Below are 18,240 nucleotides of genomic sequence, written 5' to 3' on the forward strand. Positions count from 1 at the left end.
TTAATATTTTTAATAGCATATTTTTCCTCTTACTGTTCCGAGGACAATTTTTTTTTTTTTTAACCAGACAGACACTGAAGGAGAATCTGCAACAGGAATATAGACCATAAAAAGCTGACAGGTACAAGCATTCTGCTTCTTAAAAACTTTCTTACATCTGTCTGTTGCAGTTTGGGAATTTTCTTTCCCTCACTTCCTGTCCCAGGACAACCCATTTGTCAGCAAAAAAAAGAATCTGTAATCCTTCCCCTCAGGTTCACAATTTTCAGACACTAAAAAAATTGTATCATAAGTTTGGCAAGGCAGAACTTTTAAGGGACAGTTTAAAGGACCAGGCATAGGTTTTGTATATAAATACTGAAGGTTTGTAATTAAGACACAATGCAATAGCTTGAAAGTGTCTGTGCAGTAGAAAAAAAAACTATTAGATTTTGGCACAGAGAAACTTTAAACAAACACTTCCTCTTATTTAGGTTGTTGGCAGGAAAGCGTAAGCTCCACATTTTGATGAACACATATATACAGCAGCCTTTCTCAACCGCTTTAAACACAAGGAACATTTGAAATTGCTTTTAGGTCCCAGGGAACCACAGGAGGGAGAGCACTGGCAACAATGATTACTTATGGGAAATGGTGACACTGCTCAAGAACCCCCTAACTACTGTGTTTCATGGAACACAAGCTGAAAGTTGATGCAAAACTACTCTCTTGCCATTCGTTTTCCTGCCATGCCTTTTACATAATTCTGCTACTCATTAAAATCTAACCAGGTCAAAGACTAGTTTCAGGTCAAGGTTAAGTCTCATGTTAAACTGTTGCTGGCATTAGACAGGTGTTTTTATACAGGACATAACTATATATCTTTAAGAACTGTTAAATGATGCTCCTATGTTCTTTGATAAATCTAACAAAAGTAACTGCATATAGGGTCTACAAGACATAAATTTCCACTTATACTACCATGCGACTACTAGCACTAACACAATGATCAAAAACCTAATTCTTCAAAAGCTTTAATTTAGCTTTCTTTACCAAAGGATGCTGCCTATCCCTTTAACAGCAGGAGAGACAGATTAAGCCTGACAGGATTAATACTTTATTGCCAAGGTCTCTTGGCTTCATTCTTCGGAAATGGGGAACAGAACAACCCTTAGTCTGACTACAGCAGTTATAAAACGACACTGCAACTGGTCTCTTCCTGAATACTGATCAGCAGTCACTCTTGAAAGAAAGTAACCTTTTTGCTTACTACGGATTAGGCCAAACAAAACCAAATATCAGTTGCTCAATGTTTGAATAGCAAATAAAATGTGATTATGTAACCTACAAGTTTAAAGGATTTCTTGTTTATGATCAGAATCCTGTGCTGTAGTATAAAAGCACACTCCTGCATTCAAGCAAAAACTAAATCCAATATTTTAAAAGGAACAATGCTGCCAGGGTCCCTCCAAGCAAAAAAAAAAAAAAAAAAATAAATAAATAAAAATGTTAATTTGTATGCGTCTCACAATAAGCTTGGTCACATCCTCATCTGTTTAGAATGCTGCGAGGGATAGAACCATAACATTGACCATTCATCCATGACTCACTTAACAAGACAATGCACCACAGGCTAGCCTGACACAGTAAGATTGGATCCCCCCCCCCCCTCCCATCCCCAATCTATCCAAGAAAAACAGCTACCATTCAAGGTGACATTGCAGGGAAAAAATTATGCCATGGTATGGTATATTCACAATTCTGCTAACACATTTTAGCTAAATGCCAGAATACAAGTAAACGTGCAAACAAAACACCATCATGTTCACATACACTAAGTTTTAAGATTATATAATGTTCTTACCCTACACACAGACATCTGGTTAGTGGTTAGAGTTCCAGTCTTATCTGAACAGATAACGGAAGTACAACCCAATGTTTCAACAGATGGCAAACTTCTGACGATAGCATTTTTCTTGGCCATTCTTCTAGTACCCAGAGCCAAACAAGTGGTAATAACTGCAGGCAAACCCTCAGGGATAGCAGCAACAGCAAGGGCAACTGCAATTTTGAAGTAGTAGATGGCTCCTCTGATCCAAGACCCCCCATGGACAGGATCGTTAAAGTGTCCAATATTGATGATCCAGACAGCAATACAAATGAGAGAAATAACTTTAGAAAGTTGTTCCCCAAATTCATCCAATTTCTGCTGCAGTGGAGTCCTCTCTTGTTCAGTCGCTACCATTTCATCTCTGATCTTTCCAATTTCAGTGTTGACCCCTGTTGCTACAACCACACCAATTGCTTTGCCAGCAGCAATATTTGTACCCTAAGGACAAAAAAAAAAATTAAACTGGTGCAATAAAATGAGGGAACATTTAAAACATAAGGATTCACAGAAAAAAGAAAGGAAAATGCAGCAGAAATCTTTTGGGAGTTTCATGCTTCTCTAATAAGGACAACAGCTGAATGTACTTACAGAAAAGAGCATGTTCTTTTTGTCTTGATTTACAGCACGAGGATCAGGGACAGGGTCAGTGTGTTTGATAACAGACACAGACTCGCCTAGAAAACAAAGAAACTTTCTTGGGTGAAAAATCTAATAGCTTAACAAGAATTTGTAAAGGCTACCATCTTTTAAAACAGTATAATACCTATGTTTTAGGTTACAATCTTTGTTTAGCCAAAACACATAACATGTATGACACCCGAATCACTAAATTAATGATCAAGATATTGAACAAATAAAAGCTAAAGGAATTTTGCACTAAAAGGTTCCCTTTCAAAAATTCTAGGATATACTACTTTCATGAGATAAACTATGCAGTCAGCTTAAAAGGTAAAAAATATTTACATGTGATTAGAACTGAGGGACATATCCAATTTAAAATTTAAAAAAAAAAAAAAAACTCTACATACCAGTTAGGATTGACTGATCTACTCTTAAAGTTGTAGACTTGATAGAAGTTAGCCTTATGTCTGCTGGCACTTTGTCACCAACTAAAAGAAAAAAAAAAGTATTCAGCAATATTTTCATTGTATCATAATTTACAACCTATGCATTAAAATATCTTAGTACAAAATAGTCATTCAAATATTTCATAGTGCTCCTAAAGAGGTCAGCTATATAAATGCATAAATACAAAATGGTAGAGTTCTATAAATTGGATGAATGAATGTAAATCAACTCACATACATAAAAGTATTACAAAAAAAACAAAGCTGCAGCATTGGAGCACACCTGTTTTTTCACAGGTTAACATGGATACTAGGTAATAGATAGGGATAAGTACGAAATTTACAATCCCTCACAGGGATCAGAGTTGATATTCTACTGAAAAACATCTACTGGCAACATCTACTTCATCTGTGCTGGCACAGATGACAATCAAAAATCCTGATGTCTGTGCCATTTCCAACTATCCCCATAAGGCTTCAAAAGGCTATGTTTAGATGGGTGGTAAGGTTGCAGCAAGGTTCTTCACACCCCGAACCTATTCCTTGGGTGAGACTGCATATGAATAGGGGAAGCAATAAGTGGTTTAGTACCACCAAAATCTAATGAAGGCAATGATTTTCTTTATGCTTACTGCAAACTTCAGGAAGAAGCAGGTAAACAAGCATATTTAAATTACTACTTTTACTTCAATCCGCAGCTACTGACAATAACTGAAGTGTTCAATAGCATTAAAATGAATGGGCAAGTTCACACTTGCCTGCTTGATTTTTAGGACGCTTTGGCCAACCACTGGAGGACTTGCACAGAAATGCTGGATCATAAAGAACCTGTGTCTGCAGATTTGATAGCCCCTAATGATTTTTGATGGGGGCTGCCGCAGGGAGATGCTATATGTAAGGAAGTGGGTAAACACAGCGCAACCTCCCTGCCAGTGTGAATTAGCCCTGTCTGCACTCACATCAAACAAATACTTTTTATTATTGTTCTTATAGATGTTCAACAAGCAAAAAAAACATTAAAAATTCCTCAATTTCTGACATGTGGTCAAAACACACATTTCTCCCAGGGGCCGGAAACTACTATGCGGATGTTAAGGTCAACGGCAGCATTTGACAACCAATGTCCTGTAGTTGAGTGCAGTTCTCCAGAGGAGGAAAAAGTATCCTTACGGTCAGACATGATTTGTCGCTTCTTGGAACCTCACTGTGATCCACCATAACTGCAAATGTGTACAAATGCATGCAAAAGATGGCTCAGTTGTGTGGGAGCATGGTTGAGCTAGCAGTGGAATGCAGGCAACCATGAATCTAAAATAGCCCTAAAGCAGCTTCCCTCAATAATTATAGCATGGGAGGAACCATGACATTGCTTTCAGATCTCAGGGATTCCCTGCTAATATCACTATAACTATAGCTTACAGGGGACATCAGCATGAACAGCAAATGGTTATAGAAGAAGAAAGTGGTGTATACTTGGCACATTGTGACACACCAAGGCTGCATTAAACTTATTTTTCTGGCTAACACTGTTGAAAAAAAAATAAAGTAAAATATCAAAGTTTCCAGTAGTTACATTTTCAGGAAAAGCTTTCATGGTTATACCCCAACACCGGTGTCCATGTGAGTTTCAAGGAAGTGAAGGAAACCATTGGGACACTTGGAGATGCTTTATTAAAACTGTTCAGGGTCTAAGCAGGACACCTATGCATACCACTAACAGATGTTTTGACAAGAGAAATTTCTTAGTTTGTAGCTGGCAAGACTTAGTGGCAATACAGGATACAATAAGACATTAAGGCCTGGAGATTCTAATATTTTAAAGAGCAGGCTCATTAAAAAAACAAGTTGTCTCGTTGTGTATGCGCAGCTCAGCATTGAGTGCTGGCATACCCAACACATCCTAGCTTCTCCTGCAGCTGCTGAGACAGAAGGACCTCACATGTGACAGAAATGTAGAAATCAGAATTACATGCACTGTATAGAAACTCTAGTACTGTAAAGGACTGTACTAAAAAGATTAGCAATGAATAGGAGTGGATTATGACAACATCCATATTTATTTACTCTAAATAATTTGCGGCAAAAACCTGGTCTTTATCCTTGTGAAAGGTAGTCTGTACACCACTTAGCTCTCAGCTTTTCTATACAGTTTGCAATCACTTAATTACCACAGAGCTTTTAGGATTTGCCTTATTCAATTCACACACAAAACTAAACTACATGCACACCAAAATCTACTGTACAGACAGGATAAATGACCCCATTTAAAAAGCTCACTTCTCTGCACACAGCATCCCTGTAGTATAAGTTGTCCCCGATGGGAACCCTTATGCAATTACAAGTAATAGCTTGTTTTGAGGTTTGCATTCTTAAACACCTGCAGTAAATGATTAGATAAAACGCCTATCAAGCACCCATAATCTAGTGGCCCTTGTGTATCAACTGTGAAAACAAATATTAACATGTCCATGAAAATGTATTTACAGCAATTTACTAATAAGGAGAAAAACAGCAATCATGCAAATACCTACTTTTTTAAATCTTTTTAGACCATAAATATCTTTAATCATAGGCCTACTAGACAATGTTGGTTGACAAGCATGTAACAAATACGATTTGTAACCACTTCCCAAAGCAACCAGTGGAGGGTGTAATTGACCCCATAAACATCACTGTGGCTTAATATAAATGAAGTGCTCCTCCCCCCCTCACTAGTACTACACTCATGTATGTCTCAGGATTCTAACATAATACCCTCATGAAAGATATGATGGGGGGGAATGTTTTTCTGCATTCACCTTTCTGTGTAATTATCCAGAAAAGCCTACAAGAACTCATTTAAGTTGGATAAAAACAGAAAAATGTAATCAGAAGTGATAAAGGATTGCAATGTGCTATCCCAAAAGATTCACTGCTGAACCCACCGGCACTTTAACCATATTATGGCAACAGATACATGCAAGCAAAAACTGACAGTCTCACATGCTAGTTACTATATATGAATGGAAGCCAACAAATGTCAGGTTCTAAAAAGATTTAGGAAAAATGGGATACTAACGGTAAACCATAAGGTATTCACTGGTAATATACAAAATGCCAAAAATTTGTTTTGTTAACACTACAACCCACTGTTTAGAAGTTAAGGATACAGAATTCACTGCATCACCCAATGACAGGGGACTTGTGATGTACAAAACATTGTGGGGGGGGGTTTGGGCGGTTAGCTAGCAATTTCTTACTCTACGGTTTTACATTCTGCCTCCATTTGCCAAGCACGTTTTAGATTGTTGACGATTGTGAGGAATGTGTGTGGGGTGATATTGCACATGGTTTCAATTGCAGTAAACACACATTAAAGGAAACTTCCACCAACAAAGAACACAGACATTGCCATTACAGACCCTCAAAACAAATTCCAGCTGTATTTGACAATACTTCAGTAAAATACTGAAACAAAGTTAAGGTAAAACCAAAATTTGTTAAATATTCAAAAATAAATAAATTGCAGTGTTTCATGTTGGAATTACAGTGGTTGCAAGTATTTAAAACCCAACCCACCCTAAATTGACCAAAACCAAACAAGGAAGACTACCATGACTGTTCAAAAAGTACCAAAAGATTTAAGACTAGCATTGGATTTTTGTAGTGAGAACAGACTAAGACAGCTGGAAAATGAGAGATATTAAACCAGGAAGGTTGCTTTGGCACATAAACCTGTTCTTCCATCATATAATCTGATAAACAATGCTACGGTTTTGCATATCAGGAGAATATATATATATATATATATATATATATATATATATATATATATAAATTATCCGGTCTTTAGTAGGGTCTGAAGTTATTTAAATGCAACCTCCAATGTATGTTGCCTTGGTTTTCACCAACTGTGGTACTGTGCATTATGACAGAAACCTACATTCCAACCTCATCTGTCCGAAGGACGTTGCTCCAGAAGAAGATTAGTGGTTTGTTCACATGCAACTTTCCAGCCTAACCCATGCTGCCATATTCTTTAAAGAAAGAACAAGCTTTCTCCTTGCAACCTTTTCTAAACAAGCCATACTTGATTAGTCTTTTCTAATTGTACCATCACGAACATTAACATACTGAGGCCTGTAAAGTGAGATGAATGACAAATGGAAAACCTGATACGTATTAAGTTAACATTTCACCTTTGAATTCAAAATAAGCAGCATGGTTCTTCTGTTCACCTGAAGTCAATTTAAAATTGCAAGCCAGGTCAATTCAATGCTTCTCCCAAACACTTTACTATAGAATATGTAGATCGACTGCCTGTATGTGGCAAAGAAGCAGCTCATTCTCAACACAAAGGAACACCCAGCAGAATTATTTAATTACTTTCGTTTAGGGTAATGTAGGAAAGTTCACACTCTGTAAATATTTATTACTAGCCGATTTCACATCACTTCCTTTTCCCTGTGACAGTTGGATCTCAAAAGTTTACAGTTGACATGGAAACACAAGTTAGCAATAAAGCCTTTTCCCATGACAACTCTTACAAATGTGACTTCCCTTTATTTCATAAGTGTAGAATGTCTTTCAGTTATCTTTGACTTTGGAACCAAGTGAGTAAATCTTTATGCCACACTAGCAGGGGGGGAGGGGGGGAGACATCCGGCCGTTCTTTAATAATTCCCCCTTTTTTTATATATGAGACTTAAAGCCAACATTTTGAGTTCCCTGGTTCCTGTGCGCTCCCCATCAACATGCTAACAACATTTTTGTATTTAGAATATTTCCATTTTACAAGCTTTAATTTACATCCAGGTATGTCAATTAGGTCTGTGTGCTACTCTAAGCAATGCAAGCAAAAGAACTGAAAACCAATGTGTTCTGAAAAGCGTGAAATAGAGACAGATGGCCTGGAGGGGTAAAAGGTTGGATGGATTATTCTCCAATCAGGAAATGAGGCAAGCTCTGACTTGCAGCAGCTTCTAATGCACAGTATGAAAATCTCAGCATGCAATAAATCATGAGAAAGCAGTTCTCAGTATATAGGAACCTGTACATCCTGGCAAGACAGAGTAAAGCTGGAATTTAGCTTTACATTTCCTGGACCTGTACAACTAAAAAAAAAAAAAAAAAAGAGATGGAAAAGTCTCTTGCATCCTCAAAAATGTAAACACAGCCAACTAAATCAATTCCTTGTGCTTATTTCTAAATTAAAATCAAATAGTCCTTTTAAGTATAGCAGAGAATAAAAAAAACAACCCTGCATTACTATCTTTTCTCTCTCTGTACGTTCAAGAAGAGTATAATACCACTTATTTCATTAACTGAATATACAATAACTGAATTCTATATTTAAAATAATTAGTAGAACACTAAAAGCACTTTCTGTGTACATCATAAACAGATTCATGACAGTCAGTCATTTTCACTACTGTCACAGAAAGCTAACGGGTTTCGACACACAAATGTCATTGGCATACGGCCTAGAATTCCATTTCAAGATATGCATCCCCATGTGAGGTGCTCTATTTCCCTACATGGACATCTCTCTACAAATTCTATGGCAAAGTCCATACAATACTAAACATAAAAGGTATTAGCAACACACTCCACATACATCAGCAACTTAACATGAGTATGGCAGACATTCAATAAATCGTAGTGATGTCTGCTCTTAAAAGCAATCTGACATTTATAGACATATTAAAGCTTCAAGCATGCATAATGCTCCACTTCAAGCAATACATTTATCAATGCAAAGTATATATAAGGATCAGAGAACTGAATCAACAGTCAGTACTAAATTTAAGCATTAAAGATAAAGTATTGATATAAAACAAGACATACAATTCAGCTAGCAGAAGGCACTAAAAGCTGTTTGTATCATTGGAATCACGAATTGTAGATGACGCTTACCACTTGAAAAGCACTTACTAACAAGCCAAGTTAGATGCAATGTCTATCACGAAGATGATTACAAAATTGAAACCTCACCTGCAACTTCAACAATGTCCCCAGGAACAATATCCCGGGCTTTAATCCTCTGGACACTTTTCCTGTCCTGTCGATACACTTTCCCCATCTCAGGCTCATATTCCTTGAGTGCTTCAATGGCATTTTCAGCATTTCTTTCCTAGAAGATAATATTTAACATGAAAACAGCAGATGATTTACAACTTAAATAAAAAGGTGGTTTACTAAAACACAAGTCTTCAGATGAGGCAATAGATATCACCAAAGGCTAAAAATACTATTCAGTGTATAATACTACACTAACTGCACATACAGACTGCATACATGCTCCAAAATTGTTTAAAAACTGAAAACATTTTGCAGGAAGCAGACAGAGTATCTCTCTCATGAGAGCACAAGAAGGCACTGACATTACAGTTCCTATCAATGTTCCCACTACTGATCCTCTACAATGTCTGAAAACCAATAGGTTTAATGATTAGTTTTGGAACCGGGTATCAGGCTGGAGTGTACCACTTTAGCAGCAACTAGGATTCATTTTCCTCTGAAACCAGACGATTTAAAATAATTGTGCTGCTTTAACATAATGCATGTTAATGAACATTCTAATTAGTGTGCAAAAATGCAAAGCACCAAATCAAACAGGTGTGAATTTGCCTTTATTGTGAAAAACAAGCTATTCCTGCAGAGATTATTTTTGTTTTTGGAGGAAAAATTTAAAAAACAGACCATATTCAGGATGCAGAGTAGAATGTATGTTTTTGGTTTTAAATTGAGTTTGTATATTATCTCCAATCTTTTTAAAACAAATATTTACATTTTATATCTAAAATCTTTCAGATAACCTTAGGACTATATTCAGACTGGCAGTGAGACTGTAGTGCAAGTACCACTTCAACAAACCCCTGGACCTATCCTGGAAGTCCCTACACATAAGGGTAAGGCAGCAAGTACCTCAGTTAACACCCACTCCAAAATGTGCGAACTTACCCTTACTTGGGGTAGCACTCTAAAGAACACTTTATAAAATATGTTTATCAGAATCAGAAAAGAGAAAAAAAATTAAAACTTTATGAGACATAAGAGGGTTTTATAACATTTGTGCTTGCAAAATACTTTTAACAGGAAGTTACATTTGATGGAAAATAGAAACCAGTTAGGAGGAGCTAGCAATGATTAAAACACTACACTGAATATTCTTTCTGACTCAAACTGATAAGCAATTGCATTTACCACATCTGTTAGCTTTAGGAAATTTAAGTGAAGCTTTAAAGAAAGAATAATGGTGGATGTTATTGCCGACTCATTTGTAGATCTTGCATGCTTCAAGCCTGTAGCTGTCATGTGCTTGTGTTTTTACATGGAAAGTCACTAACCTAGAAGAAGCATGCAGCCTGTAAAATCTGAATTGCCATCTTACAAGCTTGGTGGAAAAGAAATTCATTCAATAAGCTTCCACATATGAGAACCTTCAAGAAAAGGTTAGATGTGTAAACATGTTAATTTGTCTACACAAAAAATGATGCAACTCTGTACAATACTGAAATCTACACTACAATCAATAGCTGACGAATACAGCTACAAAATGTTTATAAACTTATTTAAAAAATGCAATGTTTCTGAACATCACATCAACCTGCCAACATTACATAGTGTAAAGCTATACATTTTGCACAGCCGTTTCACAAATCAACAGGAAGCTATGAGAATAAATCTCCTAAAAGATCTTTTTCTACCAAGGTGAGGTTATGTGCAAACATAGCAGAACTACCCTTATAAGGATTCATGTAAAATGTATAAGCATGTAGCAAAGTAAACTGTCAAAAAAAGGGAAGTGATATAAAAGGACAACCATCTACCTCTTTTTAGTTGGATATCATGTTTAGGAGTCAAGTCTACTAGTGAATAAAATGACTTAATTATATGTTCATACCTATAATAGGATGCAAGAACAGACATAGAAAATCATACCATAACACAAAAATTTGCTTACCTGCCACACACCCACAATGGCATTTGCTACTAATATAAGTAAAATTACAAAAGGTTCTACAAAGGCTGTGATTGTTTCTTCACCTTCCTCAAACCAAGCCAACACCTGAAACAAAGACAGAAATATATGAACACAAAAGCCAAGAGTGCAGCAGACAATTTGTAAGGCTTTTAAATTCGTTGGCTTTGTTTAAACTAGGAGAGACCTATGGCACTGGTAGTGCCCATTTTGCTCTGTATGAGACCTTGCAACAAGCAGGTTCCAACATTTACAGGAGGAGAAATCATTAACGCCGTTTTATATAAAACGGAGCTGTCAGAGACAACAGGACAATCAAAGCAAATATCTTCACAAATCAGGACAAGGAAAAAACAACCACGCAATGCTTTCACAAAAAACTGTTTTACTAGACTTTATACAAACTACTTTAAATGACCAAATCAATTTCTCTCTCAACATTTTGGGTAAAAAGCAAATTGATCGTGTTTAAAGTTAGTGGAATTTTAATGGAGAAAATATTATTTTAAAAAATTGATTGTATTGCTCATCCTACCATTTCTCATGAGTAAAAGAATTTCAGCAAATACCGGAATGCAACTTATTTCTAGAATGCTATAGAAGGGGCAACGGGGACATTGCCCTGTGAGAAAGGACCCAGGACTGACTACAGCACACATGCAGCTGAACAACTGGGATATATATGTTTTATTTTGCCATCTATGGCCCAGTTAAAAAGATTTATAAATCACTTCCTGTCTCTGACAGAAAGTAAAGGGACACAAAACAATTTCCGTAAACAAAACAGCCTAATAACACTTTTACCCCTGGGGTCAGGCATTGCCCTTTTATTCTAAGGCATATCAAACCATCAAATGTTTTTTCGGTCTTACAAGACAGGGACATCACAGGAAAAAAAACTCAGGTTTTTATATTGGCAAATATATTATATATATATATATATATATATATATATATATATACATACATACACACACAAACAGTTCACATTCTGTATATGATGTACAGCTTTCTGACCACTCTAGTTTAGAATGAACAAAATATGGTTAAAACATACGGAAGAGACAAGGGATTATAAAAAGGTGCCAAATATTATACCTTGCAAGCTAGACATAATTGTGGTTCATCCTTACCTGCTCCCATCATATTCACACCTAGAATAAACCTCCATGCAGTACTACTATTAATTAAGCCTATGTCTTAAGCAATGTTTTCAGTGCCCCCCATTAGGGAGATTTGTGCCAATCATCCTGATCACCATTGTCACTGGGTGAGGGTAAATTCAAATTTTTGAGTTGCAACCAGGACACTAATAGCGAAAAATCTGCAATGGCTTTAGGTGGCTACTTTACTAAAAAACACCACTAGAACTTCTGATCTCTTTACAGACCATGCCCCCCCGAACACATTCAATACCCGAAGATCCATCAAATCAGACACAGAATAGGGAGAAAAAAAAATAGCACTCCAATCTTTCCTGCAAAAAACTGTGGCTCCAACCCCAAGGGCACTCATGCTCAAGACATAAATTAGCATGTTTAATCATGGATAAACAAGTCATTGTTGTAAGAACCAGAGTTTAAGAACTCTGCTAAATGTACGGACAGATCAGGGACAGTCCAACTTAGGCCTAGTACACACAAGCTGCTCTATTGCAAATTTTCCTAGTGATTTTATGTTAGGTAATCGCTTTATTGGTCCAAAGTTCAAAAACACACCACACATGTGTATAATAATCTGCCAATTGCAGGCTGGGGATGGGGTGAATCACCGAACACTTTTGATTGATATTTACCAAAAAACATCTGATCATGAAGCAAAAATCCAGCCATTTACAGTCTGCTGACTGCTAAACTCTTTAGATTGAATCAGTGGTCAAAAATGGTGACACAAACATAAAAATATTGCAAACCTGAAGTCTGAAAAAGCAGGGTAAAACGCTAAGGCTAAGGACATTGTGAAAAAAAGCATGGTCAAGTATTTTTACACCAAACACCTGCAGAGCACTGTCACAACTCTTGGTGTTTTTGAGTGGCACCCGGTAGCTCCAAACAGTCCCAAGCAAGTTTTGACTTTGAACAAACAGTGGTGTCATTTTACAATGTAGTGCCAATCGAAATCAGGAAGATGCCATGCACAAAATTGGGGAAATTAAAGGTGCAGCAAAGGCTCTTTGAATGTAGTATTAGCAGTCTGAATGTCTTAATGTATCAGATGCTGATAGCTAACAGCTAGTTAGACTTTGTATTACTTTGTATTAGGGGGAGGGGAGGGGGGTTATGCATGGATCCTGGGCGAACAAAATTAGGATTGATCTACTCATAAATTATCCCAATAAAATCATGAATTGATTCTTTAAAAGTTTTGTAATGTTTTATTAACCTTGTTTGAAGGTCAAGCTCAGGCTTCAGAATGTATTTCAGTGTTTTTTCCTAGAAGTTTGACCTCCACAGAAATGTAGTTGTAGTTTATGTACTCGTATTATATCATTAACTTCATCGCCATCTTAGGGAAATGCTAGCTACACCTATTTTTTCTATTGAATTACTACACGACTATTCTGCTACACTGATTGCAACAGTTTAGGTATTTGCAGACAACTACCAGTACATAACCCAACTGAAGTTTGCATTTTACATCGGACCCTACATAGATGAAATACAGGACATGAATACTAATATACGCAATGCAAGAATACTCCTACTGCCAAGTTACAAAACAAAATAATACTTAAAAATTTAAATCACCTGTCATGTTCATTCCCTGTATCATTTGCTTATTTTAAATTCATTAATGCATTATTGGATCCATATAAAATTTCCACACAAACATTTTTTGAGTTGACTTTGAGAATTAGGGTCATATTTTTTGGTTTGTATACCTACAGTACCCAAACCCTTAAACATCTTTACTGATACCTAGAGGATGTCTCACTGTATGCTGGACATTCTTATTAACATAGGTACCTTACTGAAGCAAAGGGTGTTTGGCCAATTTCTTTTAATCTTTACTTACATAGCCATGTCCTATCTTCTGCTCATTTAAAAGAGCACTCAAAACCCATTTTTTCATACTTGCCTACCCGTCTTCTTCTGTCTTTTGAAACTATCACTACTTCCCAACACTACATATCCCCCTCCTATTGTGTGTTATATCCCCCACCTCCTAGATTGTAAGCTCTTCGGGGCAGGGTCCTCTCCTCCTGTATTACTGTCTGTATTCGTCTGTCATTTGCAACCCCTATTTAATGTACAGCGCTGCGTAACATGTTGGCGCTATATAAATCCTGTTTATTAATAAAAATATTAATGGCACACATCAGACATGTTTAGTGAATAATTTCTGAATTGTTGGGTGCTAAACCCAACCCCCCCAAATATAAGCCAATAGTTCAAATACAGGATTTGTGCTGTATAAGCCAGACCAAACTTAATTACAAAGCACTGCACAATAATGTTTGCCATCATGAGCCATAAATATGCAAAGCTCCTGGGGACCTTTTCCAAATAGAATATACACTTCTTATAACAGTTGTACTTTTCTCTGCATCACTAATTTAAAAAAAACTTTCTCTGTTCATTGTTTAATTCATTTGTGCGAAAATGAAAAATTTTAACAAAAAAGCCCTTACAAAAGGTAATTCACTTGGCCAATTGGGTGAATAAATTAGCCTCCCTGACGCCTAGTGTCATTTAGTTGGGAAAAGTACATTTTGCCATTGACCAAAACGTATATAATGTTTTATAACAAACAGTGCCTAACATGCTCAGGGGGAAATGATATAGGATTTCTAGAATTTGCTGGAACAATTTCACCGACTTACTTCTTAACAATATGAAATTCTCAGATTTTTAGTTTTAAATATACTTACAAATGATATACAGGCAGCAAGTAGCAATATTCTAACTAATAAGTCTTCAAACTGTTCAATCACCAATTCCCATAATGTTTTCCCTAAGGAGAAAGACAAAACACTTGTCACCATGACTTAGGTACAACACAGACACACAAATACAATCTAGCTGAACTGTGTGCAATGCATACCTTCCTCTGCAGGTAGTTCTGTGCCATAAATTGTTCCAGGAACACAGGATGAAAGGGGGGGGGGGGGGGGAGAGAAAAGAAAAAAAATCAACATTAAAAGTCAAGAAACAAAGATCAGTTGTGTAAATAAGCAAAAGTCCCAGGTGATCCATGACGTGCCTGCTCTTTTACAGAACAAGATGTCCTCAGCTGGCAATGTGAATCACTTATTTTATCTCATCATACTGGGTTGTTAGGGCAAACAAGGCTCACTTTATTTTTATACTAGTGATTTAAGGGTAAACATTTACTTTGGTATCTGCATTATTGTTATTAGACGACCACTGAATACATTTTATTTATCATATAGAATTAACAATGAATGAGATCGCTATACAGGTCGCTATACACCTACAAAGCTTGTGATGTACAAAATACACTGAATATGCGTTATTCCATTACAGTAAACAGACCAAAAAGCCTGTAGACTTTAATAAAAGAAATCTTTGTTTTCCTGTTAACTAAAAGCACACGGAACTTGTCATCCAGTGCTTTTATACAGAAAAATCTGCCAGTTCTACATTTACCTCCTACATAAAGAGCAGGCAGGATGTTGTGCAATCGTTTAAAAAAAAAAAAAAAGGCAAAAGGATTAAAGCCAAGATCAGCAGTCGGCAGATGTCAGGGAAGTGGTGAAACCGGTTCTGGTACTTGATCGTACACACGAGGTTGCATCCAGGCAGCCATCTTCTGTTAATGTGATACTAGGCTCCCATTGAGATGCCAGGCCCTTACAGGAAGTGCTAACATTATCTCTTGGATGCATGTTTCCCTCATTGTCAGCACACAACCCCTGAGCCCTTCCCTGGATGGATGCAATGGTCACCACTGGTGTGTGATTTTGTAAAATAGCTGCTCATGGCACAGCCCCTGGGCAGCAATGGTTTTATGGTGATTGCCCTGTCATCCATCTCTCTAGCTGGAGGGTAAGAATGCTCCCACCACCATATTGTACACTGGGAAGCTCCCCATACACATTACAATCCTGTATATTGTCCATGGACCTTGCTGATCAGGCCCTGGCGCTACATAGGTGAAGGTGATTGTAACGTGTGTGATGAGCTTCGTAGGTGCAGCAATGGCTCCATCACACTCGGCACTTCCATTGTACAGATTGGCCAGCCTACAGCTGGTGATGCAAGGGGCTCTCACGTACCATTGGGGCCCCATCTCTCCTTCTGCTTTTTGACCTGCTCCAGGCCCAGCCCCGTGCTCTCATTCACGTTGAAATGCGCCAGCACCTCCTCCACCGTCTTGGTGTGCGCGTTCTCCATGGCCGGATCTGCAGCCGCCGCTCCTATGTCCGCGATCAGTCCACACACACAATAGGCCCGGGCCTCACAGCACTCTGTCCATACGACCCCCCTCCCCGGGCACTGCGGTCTCTGGGATGATACGTCAAGCCTCCGCCGGCTGCACAAGCTCTGGCTTCTCTTACAGATGCTGCCCGGGATTCATACACAGCTGGCAGGCGTTCCAGAGGGTTCTACGCTGCCCAGACTCTATGTGCCTGACGCTCGCTTCCCGTCACACAGACAACCCTTGCTCGCTGTGTTCCTCCTTGGAAGCGTTGTCTCCGGGCCGCGGCCTCCCTTGGTTTTTCTTTGTGCCGTCGCACCGAGGCCGTCTCCTCCCGCGCAGCTTCTGCTTCTTGTGTGGCAGCGGGACACAGCCGCTATAGCATTTTATGCCGAGGCTGCCCCAGACACGGTCGCTGCATGTGGACGACTCTGATTGGTGGGGATTCGCGTCAGCAAACCACGCCTCTTTTCTCCAGCAGGATCACGGTGACGTAGCTCTAAATTTCCCAGTGGGGGAGCTCGGCCTACGCTCAGCTGATGGTGGAGGGGCGTGGCCTGGGGGACTGTCTGTGAGGAGAGCTGGGCGCTGCGTCGCTGGAGCCTTCATGGTGGTGGAGAGGAGAGGCCGCTCTCACCTGACCATGGCTGCTCTTATATAAAGGATGGCAATGCTACTTTTGTACCTGACCAGTGTGCTGAGGGCTCACATCCTGACAGGCTTCCCCATTAGGTCTCCAGAAATAACTGGCCAGGGATGTGTTCATAGTGTGACAGACAGGGCGGCCATGCTGACCCCATTCATTGCGCTGAATGCCAGCCCATAGACATTGATAATAATGCATGCAGCAAGGCGTTATGACTATGCCATGCATATAATGATAAGACATTGCCATCCGTGCAGCATCTGATGTTTCTGCATGTTGGACACCATGGCTGGCGTAGTGCTACACCCTATGAAGTGTGAACAAACCATAAGGCTAGGTACACACAATAATGTTTGCTAGAAAACCGATTATTATTTTGAACGATCGTATAGTGAATGACTCTACTTGCTGTAAGGATACGATCATTCAAATATAATCCACCAATAATGTACACACACTAGATGCGATCGTTTGAATGATGCAGGAAGTGATGTGTACCGGAGAAAGTGTATTGCAGAACAATCCATGATCACTGAATGACTGTATACACTATAGCGAACGATTGCCACTCAATCAGTTCTGCCGGGAGGGTCGTTCGTTCCCAGCGACATTTCTCGTTCATCGATGTTGTTGTGCACTTTTTTTTGGTAATTATTGGACGATTGGTCGGTAATCATTCGTTTACAATGATACTTATTGCAGGTGTGTACGTAGCCCAAGAGAGGTTTTTACCCCTGCTGGGTCTACAGGCCATCAGAATTTCTTAAATGGGACAAAAGAGAATCCTAATTACTACTATAGCTTCCCTGCAAATGTATGCAATGGTTAAAAAAAAAAAGGTTTTATGTAGATATCAGTGTTAATAAAGCGTAATGAAACCCAGGCCGACTCACCTGTTTGTGTCCCAGTGACGGGCGCTGCAATCTTGCTTCTATTCCTTGATCAAATAGATCACCTTGCTATGCTGGGATAATGTAACTCCCGTATCTGGTTCATTCAGCCTGGCACATACAAGGGAAGCAGGGAATGCTGGCTTTTTGCCAGAAACCAAGAACAATCAGGCAGGCAAGATGCATCACTTCAGAAGGAACTTCGCCTGTCCCTTTCTAAAATATTAACCTATCTGATCATACAACCCTAAAAGAGGAACTTTAGTTCCACTTTATTTAAAATCTTCATGGTTCCACACATACCGGGTAGTATGCGTCCTCCTACAAAGGCCACTAATGTGGCTGTGATGCTGCATTGCTCCTAAATTTAGAGCAGAGTTGTCACTCTTATGTCTCGTGTCTGCTTGAATTATAGGTGGGTT

At 38.5% G+C, this 18,240-nt stretch overlaps 1 protein-coding gene across 2 annotated transcripts in view; it reads right to left on the reverse strand.

Annotated features, from left to right (window-relative positions):
• Window positions 1–16,703, reverse strand: part of ATP2A2 (ATPase sarcoplasmic/endoplasmic reticulum Ca2+ transporting 2) — a 34,068-nt gene extending 17,365 nt beyond the window's left edge. For both annotated transcript variants that reach the window (XR_011921441.1, XM_072415888.1), the window contains exons 1-8: window positions 16,140–16,703; window positions 14,945–14,962; window positions 14,772–14,854; window positions 10,883–10,987; window positions 8,911–9,049; window positions 2,899–2,979; window positions 2,459–2,544; window positions 1,844–2,308 (exon numbers count right to left, since the gene is read on the reverse strand). Coding sequence is in view for 1 of the 2 variants with exons in the window: in XM_072415888.1 (XP_072271989.1) it covers window positions 1,844–2,308; window positions 2,459–2,544; window positions 2,899–2,979; window positions 8,911–9,049; window positions 10,883–10,987; window positions 14,772–14,854; window positions 14,945–14,962; window positions 16,140–16,257 (1,095 nt within the window). In the remaining variant the exon portion in view is untranslated. The remainder of the gene's footprint in view (window positions 1–1,843; window positions 2,309–2,458; window positions 2,545–2,898; window positions 2,980–8,910; window positions 9,050–10,882; window positions 10,988–14,771; window positions 14,855–14,944; window positions 14,963–16,139) is intronic.
• Window positions 16,704–18,240: the final 1,537 nt, after the last annotated feature.

The sequence above is a fragment of the Pyxicephalus adspersus genome, chromosome 6 (assembly GCF_032062135.1).
Source record: "Pyxicephalus adspersus chromosome 6, UCB_Pads_2.0, whole genome shotgun sequence".
Classification (NCBI taxonomy): Eukaryota; Metazoa; Chordata; class Amphibia; order Anura; family Pyxicephalidae; genus Pyxicephalus; species Pyxicephalus adspersus.